At 38.4% G+C, this 12,789-nt stretch overlaps 1 protein-coding gene across 2 annotated transcripts in view; it reads right to left on the reverse strand.

Annotated features, from left to right (window-relative positions):
• Positions 1-390: 390 nt before the first annotated feature.
• prpf4bb (pre-mRNA processing factor 4Bb) overlaps positions 391-12,789 on the reverse strand; it is a 28,075-nt gene continuing 15,676 nt past the window's right edge. Inside the window, exons 10-15 of one of the 2 annotated variants that reach the window (XM_084399262.1) lie at positions 6,185-6,322; positions 4,080-4,233; positions 3,890-4,004; positions 3,645-3,796; positions 1,977-2,063; positions 391-1,837 (exon numbers count right to left, since the gene is read on the reverse strand). In XM_084399262.1, the coding sequence (XP_084255388.1) occupies positions 1,634-1,837; positions 1,977-2,063; positions 3,645-3,796; positions 3,890-4,004; positions 4,080-4,233; positions 6,185-6,322 (850 nt within the window). In that variant the 3' untranslated portion in view covers positions 391-1,633. Of the gene's footprint in view, positions 1,838-1,976; positions 2,064-3,644; positions 3,797-3,889; positions 4,234-6,184; positions 6,323-12,789 lie in introns of both variants that reach the window. The other variant, XM_084399261.1, reaches the window with a different exon arrangement.

The raw sequence follows: 12,789 nt of genomic DNA on the forward strand, positions 1-12,789 counted from the left end.
CCGTTACATTCGGATGTACATCACAATATGAAATTAAATATTTGTTGCTACTTTCATTACATCACTGTTTGTAATACAGAGTCGTCAGAATAACCACTTGCAGCAACAAACCTACATTATAAATATTATTACAACTTGAAGTAGTTGGCTTCACTACCTCAATCTGTATTTGTCAGCTAAAGCTTGTGGGCGAGTTGGTAGATCAGGAAGTCTGAGGGTAGGAGGCAGAATTTTTTTTTGCAGGTTTCCACCTAGATATTCCAAATGACTGCATTAGGGGAGTCAAAAAAGAAAAGGCCTCAGCATGTGTCTGACGCCACAGCACTCTCAAGAGGCCAAAAATGACAAAAGCTGCAGTTAACAGGTTAAAAATTAGTTCAAACATCTTAATACATCAGAAAATTTAAACCTTTTATTACTAAAATAACACTCAAGGTGTCATTTTCCTTCACAATCCTATATTTCGAGTTTATTATGTCCCAAAAAACAAAACAAAACAATCATTTCCCAAATATATAAAAAAAAAAAACACGTTTTACATAGCAAAAATTGTGAAGTATTTACATTGTGAGGAAAACAACTATCATCGGTTTGTCAGGACCCGTCTGTGAGAGGCTTTCTATTATGGTTCAATTCGGTCACAAAAGGGAGGCACTTCATATCAGATAACCTTTACATTAGGGACTTAGAAAACAAACATTTTAATCTCTAACAGGTGCATAAATACTGGTATGCTGAAGTTGGAAATAAATATTCAAACCCCAGAGATAACTAGTAATAACAGTTTGCTGATGGACACCATTAGAAACGTTTGAACCAAAAAGTAGATCTTTCAAATTAAAATGAGACCTTTGGAGTTTTTGGAAATAGTGAATTGAGGTAAATTGGCCATTTAGCTGACTGTCTAAAAGTGACAACCTATTCACTTAGTAAGATTTAACTTGTTTCCTAAAATCAATCTCCCAATAGGACAGGCTTGTAAAGTCAATAAAATGAGACAAGAATAGATCACAAAAAATTCAGTACCATTTTGAGGTAAATGTACTACACCAAAACCAATATTTTAAACAACTGTACGTGTTAAACTATTGCGTATGGTTTTCAATAGGAAGGAGACTGTGTGAAGTTACTAACCAGCAAAAGTTAAGATCACCTGGTGAATCTGCAGTTAAAGTCAATCATGCACTGATTAGATAAAAGGAATTTAAACTGAAGCCACTGGTTTAATCGGTCAACAAAAGGGGCACATTTGGATTATAATCTGCTAATGTCAAAAACAATTTGGTCTTTGAATACCCCTCTGATGTGCTTGCCTAGCCATTTCTCACATTCAATATCTGAACAACTCAACTAACCTTTTAAATGCTGCACTCTGCACAGTTCGGTCACTTTTGAAGTCCGATATCTGCTAAACATGCCTCTCTTTCTCAGTGAATGACAATGTGTGCATATGTACAATAAAAACAAGATCATTCTGAGAGATTCGAATCAAATGACGAAAAAAAAAGAAAAAAAAAAACTAGAAAAACATGAATAAAAATAGAAAATTGAAAGTCTTGTGATGGTTCTGAACATTCTGAGTTGGAGTCTGTTGGCTCAGTCCTGGAACAAAGGATGGTGAAAGGTGAAAGTGTCATATCTTCTCCTGAATGAAAGGGTGCTGCAGGGCCTGGTTGATGCTGATGCGTTTAGCAGGGTCCAGCATCAGAGTCCCATCCAACAGATCCTTCAGCTGCATGACCTTCTTCCTTTGATCCTCAGGTAACCTCTGACCTCCGATCATGTCCGCAAGTAGGTCTTTAGTGGGGTTAATAGTGCTCATCACAGTTACCTTCTCCTGAAAGATTAAAAGAAAGTGCAAGATAAAGAGAAGGGTAAGAAACAGGAAGCAGATGTGTGCGGTGATATAGTTTATCAAAAATAAATTAAATTACAGTAAATTAGAAAATCAGTACATGTGAGATCTAAGAAAATACCCTTTCAGTCACTTTGTCAACCTCGATGTACAGGAAGTTCAAGTTCTGGTCAAAATGTTGGTCTTTAAACAGGCCTTTCCGGATCATCTACAGACAAATGAAAAATAAAACACCATGTAAGAGACTTAAATACAATAATAAAGTGAGTAAAATGAAAAACATTTCTATGGGGTGGTGTGGCGCAATGGATAAGACACATGCCTTTGGTGTGAGAGACCTGGGTTCGAATCCACTGTGAGACACCAATGTGTCCCTGAGCAAGACACTTAACCCCTAGTTGCTCCAGAGGCGTGCGACCTCTGACATATATAGCAATTGTAAGTCGCTTTGGATAAAAGCGTCAGCTAAATGAATAAATGTAAATGTAAATGTAAATGTGAAGGTATAATATGGAACTTTTTTGTTCAAAATTAAAATATTGAAACCTGTTATAATTGTTTATATTTTAGACCTGTCGTGATGGTTTTCATTGGAACCTGTGTACATTCATCACTCGCCCGTGCAAGTCTTGTCATATCCGTAAATAGAAAAAAGTTGCTCCGGCTATTTTGATGCATGAGTGGAAGTGGCATAAGTTAGTTGTCACAACGAGCGAGAAAGGATGACATGGAGCAGCTAAATCTCAAACCTCCAGGGAATCACTCGTAAAAAAAAAAAAAAATTTAAACAGAACAGAGAATGTGACAAAGCTCGTAATAAAATGAAAATCGAGATTGGCTTTGCTTTTCAGAGATGGCGGAACTGAGGAATTTGAAATGTTGTAAAAGCATTTTTGAGATGACGTTTTCATTACTCAACAGTTATGAGGTTAAAAAGGTATTACAGTTAAAAAGGTATTTTATTGAACAGATAAACTGCCATATGTAGCTCATTGTAAAACATTATTTATTTTGAAGGGTCATTTCATTATGGTTGTGGTAGCGCTGTGCTGGAATTTATTTTCAAGGAAGGACCGCATATTAATTCTTTCCCCGCCAGTGTTTTTTTTTTTTTTTTTTTTTTACATTTGCTAACCAGAACAGAGCCTCTGCTTTTAAACAAACAAAAATTTAGTCTAGCTTTATGCATTTTTTTTTTTTTTTTTATTAACACTTGAATGTGGGCAAGTTTATAAAATAAATAAAGCAACATTTTGAACAAAAAGCTGAGAAAAATCTCATTTTTGTCGAAGACTACATTTGGATTGGATTCTGAACAATGATCAAAACATAGATGGAGTAAATCGCTTCCATCAAGACCCCAAAAGCTTGCACAGTCATATACCCCTTCCTGGGTAGACATTTAATTCGGTAACATTAGGAGGTTTCGATTTATATGCGGTTTAATGTTTGATAGTGTTATTTTATGTGCTTCTATCGCTAATTTCTGCTTCCCATGTGTTTTGATCCGTCCTAGATTCTGTACTCTTTCAGGAGATGAGTAATAGTGCCTCCTAATGTATAACAGTGACAACATGGATTGCCGGAAAATTCCGTCAATGGAGGGAAGAGAGTTAATGGCTACAGTAATGTCTTCAGCTACTCAGTTTGAGATGCTTTCCATCTAAAGTAGTTATATCTAGTAGTTAAGGCTAGTAGTGAATGTCTGAACCGTAGGATAATCTCTCTCTCTTTTTTTATAGTTATGAAAAAATAACCCATGTGGATTCTCAGAGTAAATTTCCAGTACCTTGTTTGGCATCTTGCCCTTCACATCCATGGCCAGTTTCAGCATGTGGTTGTTGGATCCACCAGGGAATAGGATCTTCCCTGCGTATAGCTCATACAGGGTACAGCCGACTGACCACATATCAATGCCATAATCATATGGTTTACCAATGACTAGGGAGGAAGAGAGATTAGATCCAATTACTAGGCCCACATAGAAATGGTTCACATGTTCTGCTGTTATCAGACAATTACAGTGCAACTTACCGATTTCAGGTGCCCTATAGAATCTGCTGACTAGGTAGGGAGTGATTTCATTGTCGGCAACATGGGATGCAGAGCCGAAATCACAGAGTTTAAGAATTGTCTTTGACTCGTTCACCTGCAGACAGAGAGTTGAGTGAGTGAGTGAATGAATGAGGTCTTTGGAGTCAGGGGCCATATAAATGATGCTAACCAGTATGTTGTCTGGTTTGATGTCAGCATGGAGGATGTTGCAGCGTTTCAGTAGTTTGAGGGCCAGAAAGAGCTGTTGACTGTAGGAACGCACTGCCTTGATGTGTAGCCCCACGTCTTTACCATACTTTTTCAGCACTTCCCGCAGATTCATACTGCGAGACACAAATATGGCAAAAAACAGCTGAGAATAACTTTTGCATTATCGTTGAGATTATTAGTTATGCATTACATGTTAGTGACCTTATCAACATTAATATTTATTAGGGATGTGCACAAGTACTCGGACGTGGCAGCGACGATCGATCATGAAAACGATGATTGTTATTTTTTTTCTGATTGGCTATTGCAGCATTTTGGGCGGTTCCTGATGTCTGATTGGTTAGCGTTAGGACAGCACGCAGTGCAAACTGGTGAAAAAGTGACACTATAGATTTGAAAGCGCACACAGTAATGCCTTGAAATTGCTTTGATAACGAAAATACAGTTAAGCGCAAGATGTGCAGCACCACCAATATATCATATGCATAACATTATGAGAACACTACTGTAATAGAATTCTTTGTGCTTTAGGTGCCTGTTTCTCAGCGTTGTTGTTACGGGAAGAGCACATTCACAATTGAGGTACACATTCAGACATGCACGGTCAAGTTCACGTGAGCATTCACATCCTTTAGTGCAAATGCAAGTCATAATATTATTTTTATGTTGTATATATTTCAGATTAATCTCATATAGGATGCGTTTAGTTGAGTTTATTAACCTGCTAGCAAAACACTTCAGATTACGCTGTTCATTCAGTCTTCAGGATCTGCTCAAATGGCTATGCCCGACATTGTTTCAAATAACCAAATCATAGTCAGACATATTCCTTTTAGAGGTTTCTTTTTCAAATTTTTTTTTTATGATTTTTACATCAAAAAGTCCAAATTTTGAAATAAGACCTTTTTCCCTACCCTGATTTTAGCCCTTTGATTTGAATGCTCTGTTTGAAGGGGCATGTCTGCTGGGAGACTTCAGTGTAAACACCCACTGCTGTGATTGGCCAACATTTTTGCATATGAAATAGCTAGAATTACATGTGAACTCTTGAAAACTCTTGAAAGCATGTTTTTACTCATTGACCGTTTAGTCACTAGGTTGATTACTGGTGTACAGTTTACTCTTCAGCTTCACCTCCACCTCATGCAGCTGCTAATACTTTTAATAATTTGTAATTTTTAATAATTTAAGATAATTTGATAATCTAGCAGTCTAATTTTCATATTTTGATAGACATTTGCATGTCATATTTCTATTTGTCAACATTCATTTTTGCGCAAGTGTTTTAAATAAAATAGTCATTATCGCCATGACAGACACACCCTGCCCCCACACAGATTTTTTTTTAATCTCAGTACTCAAAATAAAAATATTGGATAAAAATGCCCATCCCTAATATTAATATCGGTTATTTGATATTATCAGAATCTTTTAGAACTATTAGGCTGATAAAGAAAAAAAGATAATATCAAGGCTGATTTTCACCCCAATTCAAATACTAAAAGTACCAAACATTCATTTATTCATTTATAAAATGGTTTGATTCCTATGTCACATCAAGAATGAACAATTTTAGATGCATTTATGAATTTACACAACCTTTCAAAAGTTTGGGGTCAATAAGATCAAATGTTTATGAAAGTCTCTTGTGCTCACCAAGGCTGCATTTATTTGATTAAATAAATAAAAACCGAAAACAGTTATTTTAAATAGTAATATTTCACATTTTTACTGTTTTTAATAGTTTAATACATTTTAAAATGTAATTTATTCCTGTAAAGCCAAAGGAGCCATTACTCCAGTCTTCAGTGTCACATGATATTTCAGAAATCATTTTAATATGGTGATTTGGTGACTCAAGAAACATTTCTATTATTAATTGGTGAAAACTGTTCTGCTTAATATTTCTGTGGAAACCGGTATTTTTTTTTTTTCAGAATTTGTTGATGAATAGAAAGTTCAAATTTAAAATACAAATCAATTAATATACTGCATCCTTACCAATTTTCTAATGTGATGTATTGAGGAGCATATATACACACACACACACAGAATATGAAGTACCTGAGAGGTTCAAACACCAAACAGAGATGCTGTTTGTGGTAAAAGTGTCTGAAGAGACGCAAACAATGAAATTTATCGTCAGGATCTGCATCATTCAGCTTCTTCAGAAACTCAAGTTCCTTCAGTCCCGTCTTCTGCCTGCAATCAGACAACAAATTAAACTATTGAATACAAACAGTTTTCTGAGCCAGGACTACACTGACTGAACTAAACAAAAAAGTACATCAACTTAACATTTAGGTTAAAATGAAAGCTTTTATAATACATCATTTAATTAATTGGATAAAAAAAAAAATGTGTGATTAAATCGCAAATTAAACAATTTTGGCTGAGAAACTCTCTCAAAAATATTATTTGAAGACATTGTGTTGGATGAGAAACCCCTTCCTCATCACCCCCAATTTTGGAAAGTGCTGCATACATGACATACCCAAAATAAAAAGGTTGCTGCTCATAAGTCATTCTGAATAGACACATAACCAACATATATTTAGAAAGCCAACCCTTGAGAGTTTACAGTTCAAGACTCAAAATTAACCAGACTGTTATTAACATTGAGATATACAAGCTGAAACATAAAAACAAAAACAACAAATATTAAGACAATATTTATTAAATGCATAAAAATATGATGTGAATTTAGGATAGCAACTTATAACCACAACTAAAGTGTAGCCACAATAGTGGTCATGCTTTATTTCAATTCTGAGCATGATAACTCTAAAATTATGCATTTTATGAAGCCTATTGTGAGACCATGTCAGGAGAAAGCTCCTGCATTAGCACAACAAGTAGCCTCAAGCTACATGACACAATACATTTTTTTAATATTACACTTTTATTTAAAGCTCATTTTAAAAAACCATTGAGTATTTGTATCATATTCCGGTCGCGGTTTAAAATAGTTTCAAGTCGTAAAAAGATTTTGAAATATGTTATATTTAGCATTTTAGATGAAGCTATGGGCTACGCTTACTCTTACCTTTATTCTTTATTCATATAAAAATACCCCAAATCGCACGAAAATAACACACAAAACATAAATACTTAAATCGTGCATTTATTAGCTGCTTGTTTCAGGTGAAGAGATGTCACTTTCGCTTTGTTATCACGGATGTCCAGAATCAGGAAGTGTACACAGGACGCGTCATGCAGAAGAGGTCACGCTGAATCACGTGAGATGATTGACGGCTGTACGAGCTAATCATATTTCTCCGAGGTCAAATCTGACGCAAATCAGGAAGAGGAGACACACATCTCGTGGTGTTCGCTGTTTGAGCTCTTCAGATCGCATAATTCAGTGGAAAATGAATAGAAATGGTTATTCTGTATGACGCAAAAGTTTACTGGCATGTGATAATTAATAATTATTTCTCCAAATATGCGCTCCATTGGACTAAGAGCCCTGGCAGATTCTGTTTATTATATGTATTTGAGCACAAATAAACCGGAGAAGACGAGAATTAATGTTTTGTGAGTGATTATTTCTACTCAAAATAACGATCATTACAGATTAATTATTTTGCACTCCTGGCATAAATTAAGAAATTAATGTCACTGCAAACCAGTTAAATCATAAACAGTGGTCAAATATCGAAGCTGGAGTATTAAACCTTCCTTATGATGCTGAATCGGTCCAGATCAAGTAAGAGTGTGATGTTTTTATGAGTAATGAATTTTGAACATCAAAAATCCGGGATCACCAGTGATCCCAGACGGGTAAGGGTAAGGTTTTAAATCGCAAATTAAACAATTTTGGCTGCGAAACTCCCTCAAAAATATTATTTGAAGACATTGTGTTGGATGAGAAAAGTAATGTCCAATAGACCAGGGGTTTTCAAATTGGGTGAATGTGAGCCTCCCCTTAGAGTAGGTAAGGACAGCCGAGCCCCCCCTTCCCCAAAATCCTGTCCGCCTGCCCTACCCCACACACGCCTCTGCAGTAAATGCCATCTTTTGTGTGTTCCAGGCAATGATGAGTTTCAATAACAACTGATAAAATGTAAATATTATTTTATTTCCACAACTTTCTTAAAAGCGCATTCATAAATGATTCTTTGCAACAGCAAATAATTTCCAACTTCATGCAGGCCTAATTGAGGCTACTTTATAATCACTGAACATCAGTAGGCCTAACCACAAGTCAACTAAACATGCTTAACATGTGCAATCGGTGCCAAAGCTACCACTGACGACACCTGATGGCTGAAATCGGCACGGTGTGTCTGGGCTTTAAGCGCACATTTGAAGGAGATGCACATCATCTCGAAAAAAATCAGCAGTGGTGGAAAGAGTACTGAAAAAACATACTCAGGTAAAAGTAGGCTACCATTACATGTCAAAATAATGTAGTGTGAGTAGAGTAAAAAGTACTTGTCCAAAAAACTACTTGAGTAAGAGTAAAAAAGTAGCTTATTTAAAAGTACTCATGAGTAGTGAGTAGAGAGTACTGAGCTGCAGATTCTACCCCGATAATAAACACTGTGCACTACAGTTTATATATTAAATGAGAATCACTAATATTATCAGATTACCTCACCTAATGCACTGAAAAAGGCTAAGATAGTAGGCTAACACTAATTACACTGTAATTCCATGCCATTAAATATGTTACAATCTAAACGTAAATGCACATTGTTGTAGAAGGGTGGCATCATCCCTTACATTTTACACGGCTACATTTACTCACATTGTAATGCTGATAATATCATTTGTAAGGAAAATTGTGCATTAAATAGGCAAGTTATATCCGGGAAACTTTTACAAAAGAAACAAACAAACACACACACACACACACACAAATGCATGTCTCTTTGTAGTCTCGGCGAAGCTGTTTTATCAGCAGCATCCACACACAAAAAAACAGTTGAACATGAAAAACGTTTTTGCGCAAGTGGACTTGCCAAATGAAGACGGATTGTATGAAATGGATAAAAAAAAATAAAAAAAAACAGCTGTAGTTTATTAACGAGCTGTAGTCACGCACTGACAGAAACGCAGTGTTAACGCCATGGTTCATAAGGTGCACTGATACTGAAGCTGGCTGCATGGCGAGCGCGATGTTAATGAGATTGTGAAGTAAATGGGAGCGGGAATTCACCGCATTATGAACTCGTCACGCAATACTATGTGGGAACGGATTGCGAAAGCGTGGGCACGGTTTATGAATTTGTGAAAAAACTGAAGGAACGGTTAACAAGTCTGAGAGCGCGGATTAGAAACTCGTGGGTACGGTTTATTAATCCGTGGGCACGATTTGTTAAACCGAGAGAACAGTTTGACAATTTGTGAGTAGGCTACTGTTTATAAACTGAGCGGACGGATTGCAAAACCGTCGCCACGGATCGTTTTTTTTACTCACACAGGTGACTTCCCGGGCTCCGTATCCTCCCTTAATGCTGACTTCTGTTGACTTGGGACAAGGAAACGACGCATTTTAAAGCTAATACTCGCACACACAATTACCGATATCAATAGAGCTGCAAAGTTATTTTTTCCTTTGCGTGTCGCGCCTCCCCTGTGGCTCTTTGGCGCCCCCCAGGGGAGGCGCGCCTCACCTATTGAAAACCGCTGCAATAGACATTACAAAAAGTAGCTTTAGAAAGAAATATTTTGATTCAACATTTTATGTTGTATGACCAAAAATTTATATCACGGTATTTAGTCTAGATGGAAATAGGGGTCCACGCGCACCCCCCGGCTTTTTTTATGCCACCTGATTTTTTCAAATCTTTAAAGTGTCTATTTTCAGAATCTGCCAGGTACCAAGCTGAAATAATGTCCCAAAGGCTTCATTTTTAACCCTTTGCGGAACCCGATCGGAACCCGAAAAATCAAAAAATTATATAGAAAGTGGCATAACATTTGAAGTAAACAACATACAGAGACAAATGAACATATTTTCCCATACAATTCTGACCCCAGGAATTGAATGGAATGGTCATTTTTGACATTTGAAAACATATTGACCCTATTTCTGGACAAAAATAGCAAAAAATGTCCAAAAATGTGTAGAGGATCAACTATATTTTCCTTTTCTGAAGTGCATAGGGTGATTTCTTTTTCACAAACTGTTATTTCTTTATCATTCAAGTGTCTATTTTAAAATTAAATTGGGTACCAAGCTGAAATAATGTCCAAAATGCTTTATTTTTAACCCTTTGCTGCACCCGAACGGAACCCGAAAAATCCAAAAATGATATAGAAAGTGGCATAACATTTGAAGTAAACAACATACAGAGACAAATTAACATTTTCCCATACAATTCTGACCCCAGGAATTGAATGGAATGGTTATTTTTGACATTTGAAAACATATTGACCCTATTTCTGGACAAAAATAGCAAAAAATGGCCAAAAATGTGTAGAGGATCAACTATATTTTCGTTTTCTCAAGCGCATAGTTATTTATTTATCATTCAGGTGTCTATTTTAAAATTAAATTGGGTACCAAGCTGAAATAATGTCCAAAATGCTTTATTTGTAAACCTTTGCACCAAACTCGAAAAATCTAATGTGATATAAAGTGCCATAACTTTTGATGTAAACAACTCACAGAGACAAATGGACACATTTTTCCATACAATTCTGACCCGGGGAAATTGTTATTTGTTATATTTTAGAACATCTTGACCATCTATGGTCAAAAACAGCAAAAAAAGCTAATTTGACACCATTTTTATTATACTAATAGCAGCCTGAAATGGGGTTTATTTGAACCTTTTACTGCACCTATCCTGAACCTGAAGAAATTGAAAATAGCTTTACTTTTGAAGTAAACAAAACAAAGCAAATTAACTTAAAAAGTTTGGGAATGTGGGGCTTTGCAGTTGGCAGTTGGTGGCTGTCAGTTGGTACCTGCAGATCGCCATTTGAAAAAAGTGCTATATCCTTTTACTGCTACTGTTGTGTTTGCTGCTGCGACACTCAGTTCTAAAAGAGTCAAATTTAGCGAACATTGTTTCAAATGCCTCGCCCCTTGTGCATACACAAGGAAGATGGGCCCTCGGAGTGCGCCACGTGCCTGGGACCCACCCACACTGAAGCTGCACTCTCTGCCGCAGGCTGCTCTCACTGCAAGAGCCTGCCCATCTCAACACTGCAGACGCGGCTAGCTCTCTTTCGAGACGGCGACACTGTCGCTTTCTCACTTTCTCACTCACTTTCTACTTCGCCGGTCCTGTTCACTCAGGCAGACCAATGCCCCCTCTCCCTTCAAGCGACAGGTCTCGTCTCCTTCGGCAGATCGCACGAAAAACACAACGACAGCCTCTCCATCGCTGCGCTTGAGGAAGAGTGGACAGGCCCTGCTGACCCCGCCTTCTCATAGTCTGGTGCTAGCGCTGCTGCTACCGGAACTAGGCTAATTCGGACACTGAGATGCTGCGTATCCTCACTGCGGCCGTTTTAGACCTCGGTCTCGAATGGGCCTCGTCCTGAGGAGCCACCTAGAAGCAGGCTGGATGGATGGTTTCTGCCTGGGCGCCAGCAGGCCCCCGTCACAAGCCAGCGCCTTTTTTCCCTAAGGTCCACGACGAACTCATGAAATCATGGCGTGCGCCGTACTCAGCACGCACGAGCGCTTTTACTTCCGCCACGCTCTCCTCTGTTGACGGCGCAGCAGAAAAAGGTTATGAGAAGCTGCCTCTGCTCAAAGAAGCAGTTGCCGCCCATCTATGCCTGCCCACTGCTGTTGGCTGGAGATCCAGAGCGGTTCACAAGACATCCCTGGAGTGTCGAAATGGGTTTTGTACATTATAAAGAGAGGTTACTCGCTCCAATTCCCTCGCAGACCCCCATGGTTTCAGGCGGTCATCGAGACCTCGGTGAGAAGCAGCGTGGCTCACGTGCTTCTCACCTAAGTGCAAAATCTGCTAGAAAAAAGGGCGATAGAATTAGTCCCCCCGCGCTGAGCCGGTCAGGCTTTTATAGCCGTTACTTCCTTGTACCAAAAAAGGACGGTGGCACTCGCCCCATTCTAGATCTGAGACATCTGAACAAAGCTCTCATGAGATGGCCATTCAGAATAACTACCAAACAAATCCTCGCGCAGGTTCGCCCGGGGGATTGTTTTTTTAACGGTGGATCTGAAAGACGCTTACTTTCACATTAAGATAACGCCCCATCACAGGCCATTCTTGAGATTCGCCTTAGAGGGGTAGGCTTATCAATACACGGTCATACCGTTCGGTCTGTCTCTAGCAGCCCGTACTTTGACAAAGTGCATGGATGCAGCACTTTCTCCCCTGAGGCAACGGAGTGCGCGTGCTGAACTATCTCCACGATTGGCTCATTATTTGTCAGTCGAAGACCGAATTATTGACAGACAGATCTATGCTCCTCAGCTATTTGGAATGCCTGGGGCTCAGGGTAAATTTTTCCAAGAGCAAACTGTTACCCAGCCAGAACGTAATCTTTATGGGCACAGTTATCGACTCTACAATGATGAGAGAGAGCGGCTCACACCAGAGTGCGCTCTCTCTATAAGGGGTCCTTCAGGGTAGGTGCGTGCATGCCCCTCAGGAAGTTTCAGAAGCTTCTCGGTCTCATGGCCGCTGCATCGTCAGTACTCCAGCTAGGGTCCACTCTTATTAGTCTACCTATTA

Source organism: Rutilus rutilus, assembly GCF_951802725.1.
Source record: "Rutilus rutilus genome assembly, chromosome: 24".
In the NCBI taxonomy this organism is placed as follows: Eukaryota; Metazoa; Chordata; class Actinopteri; order Cypriniformes; family Leuciscidae; genus Rutilus; species Rutilus rutilus.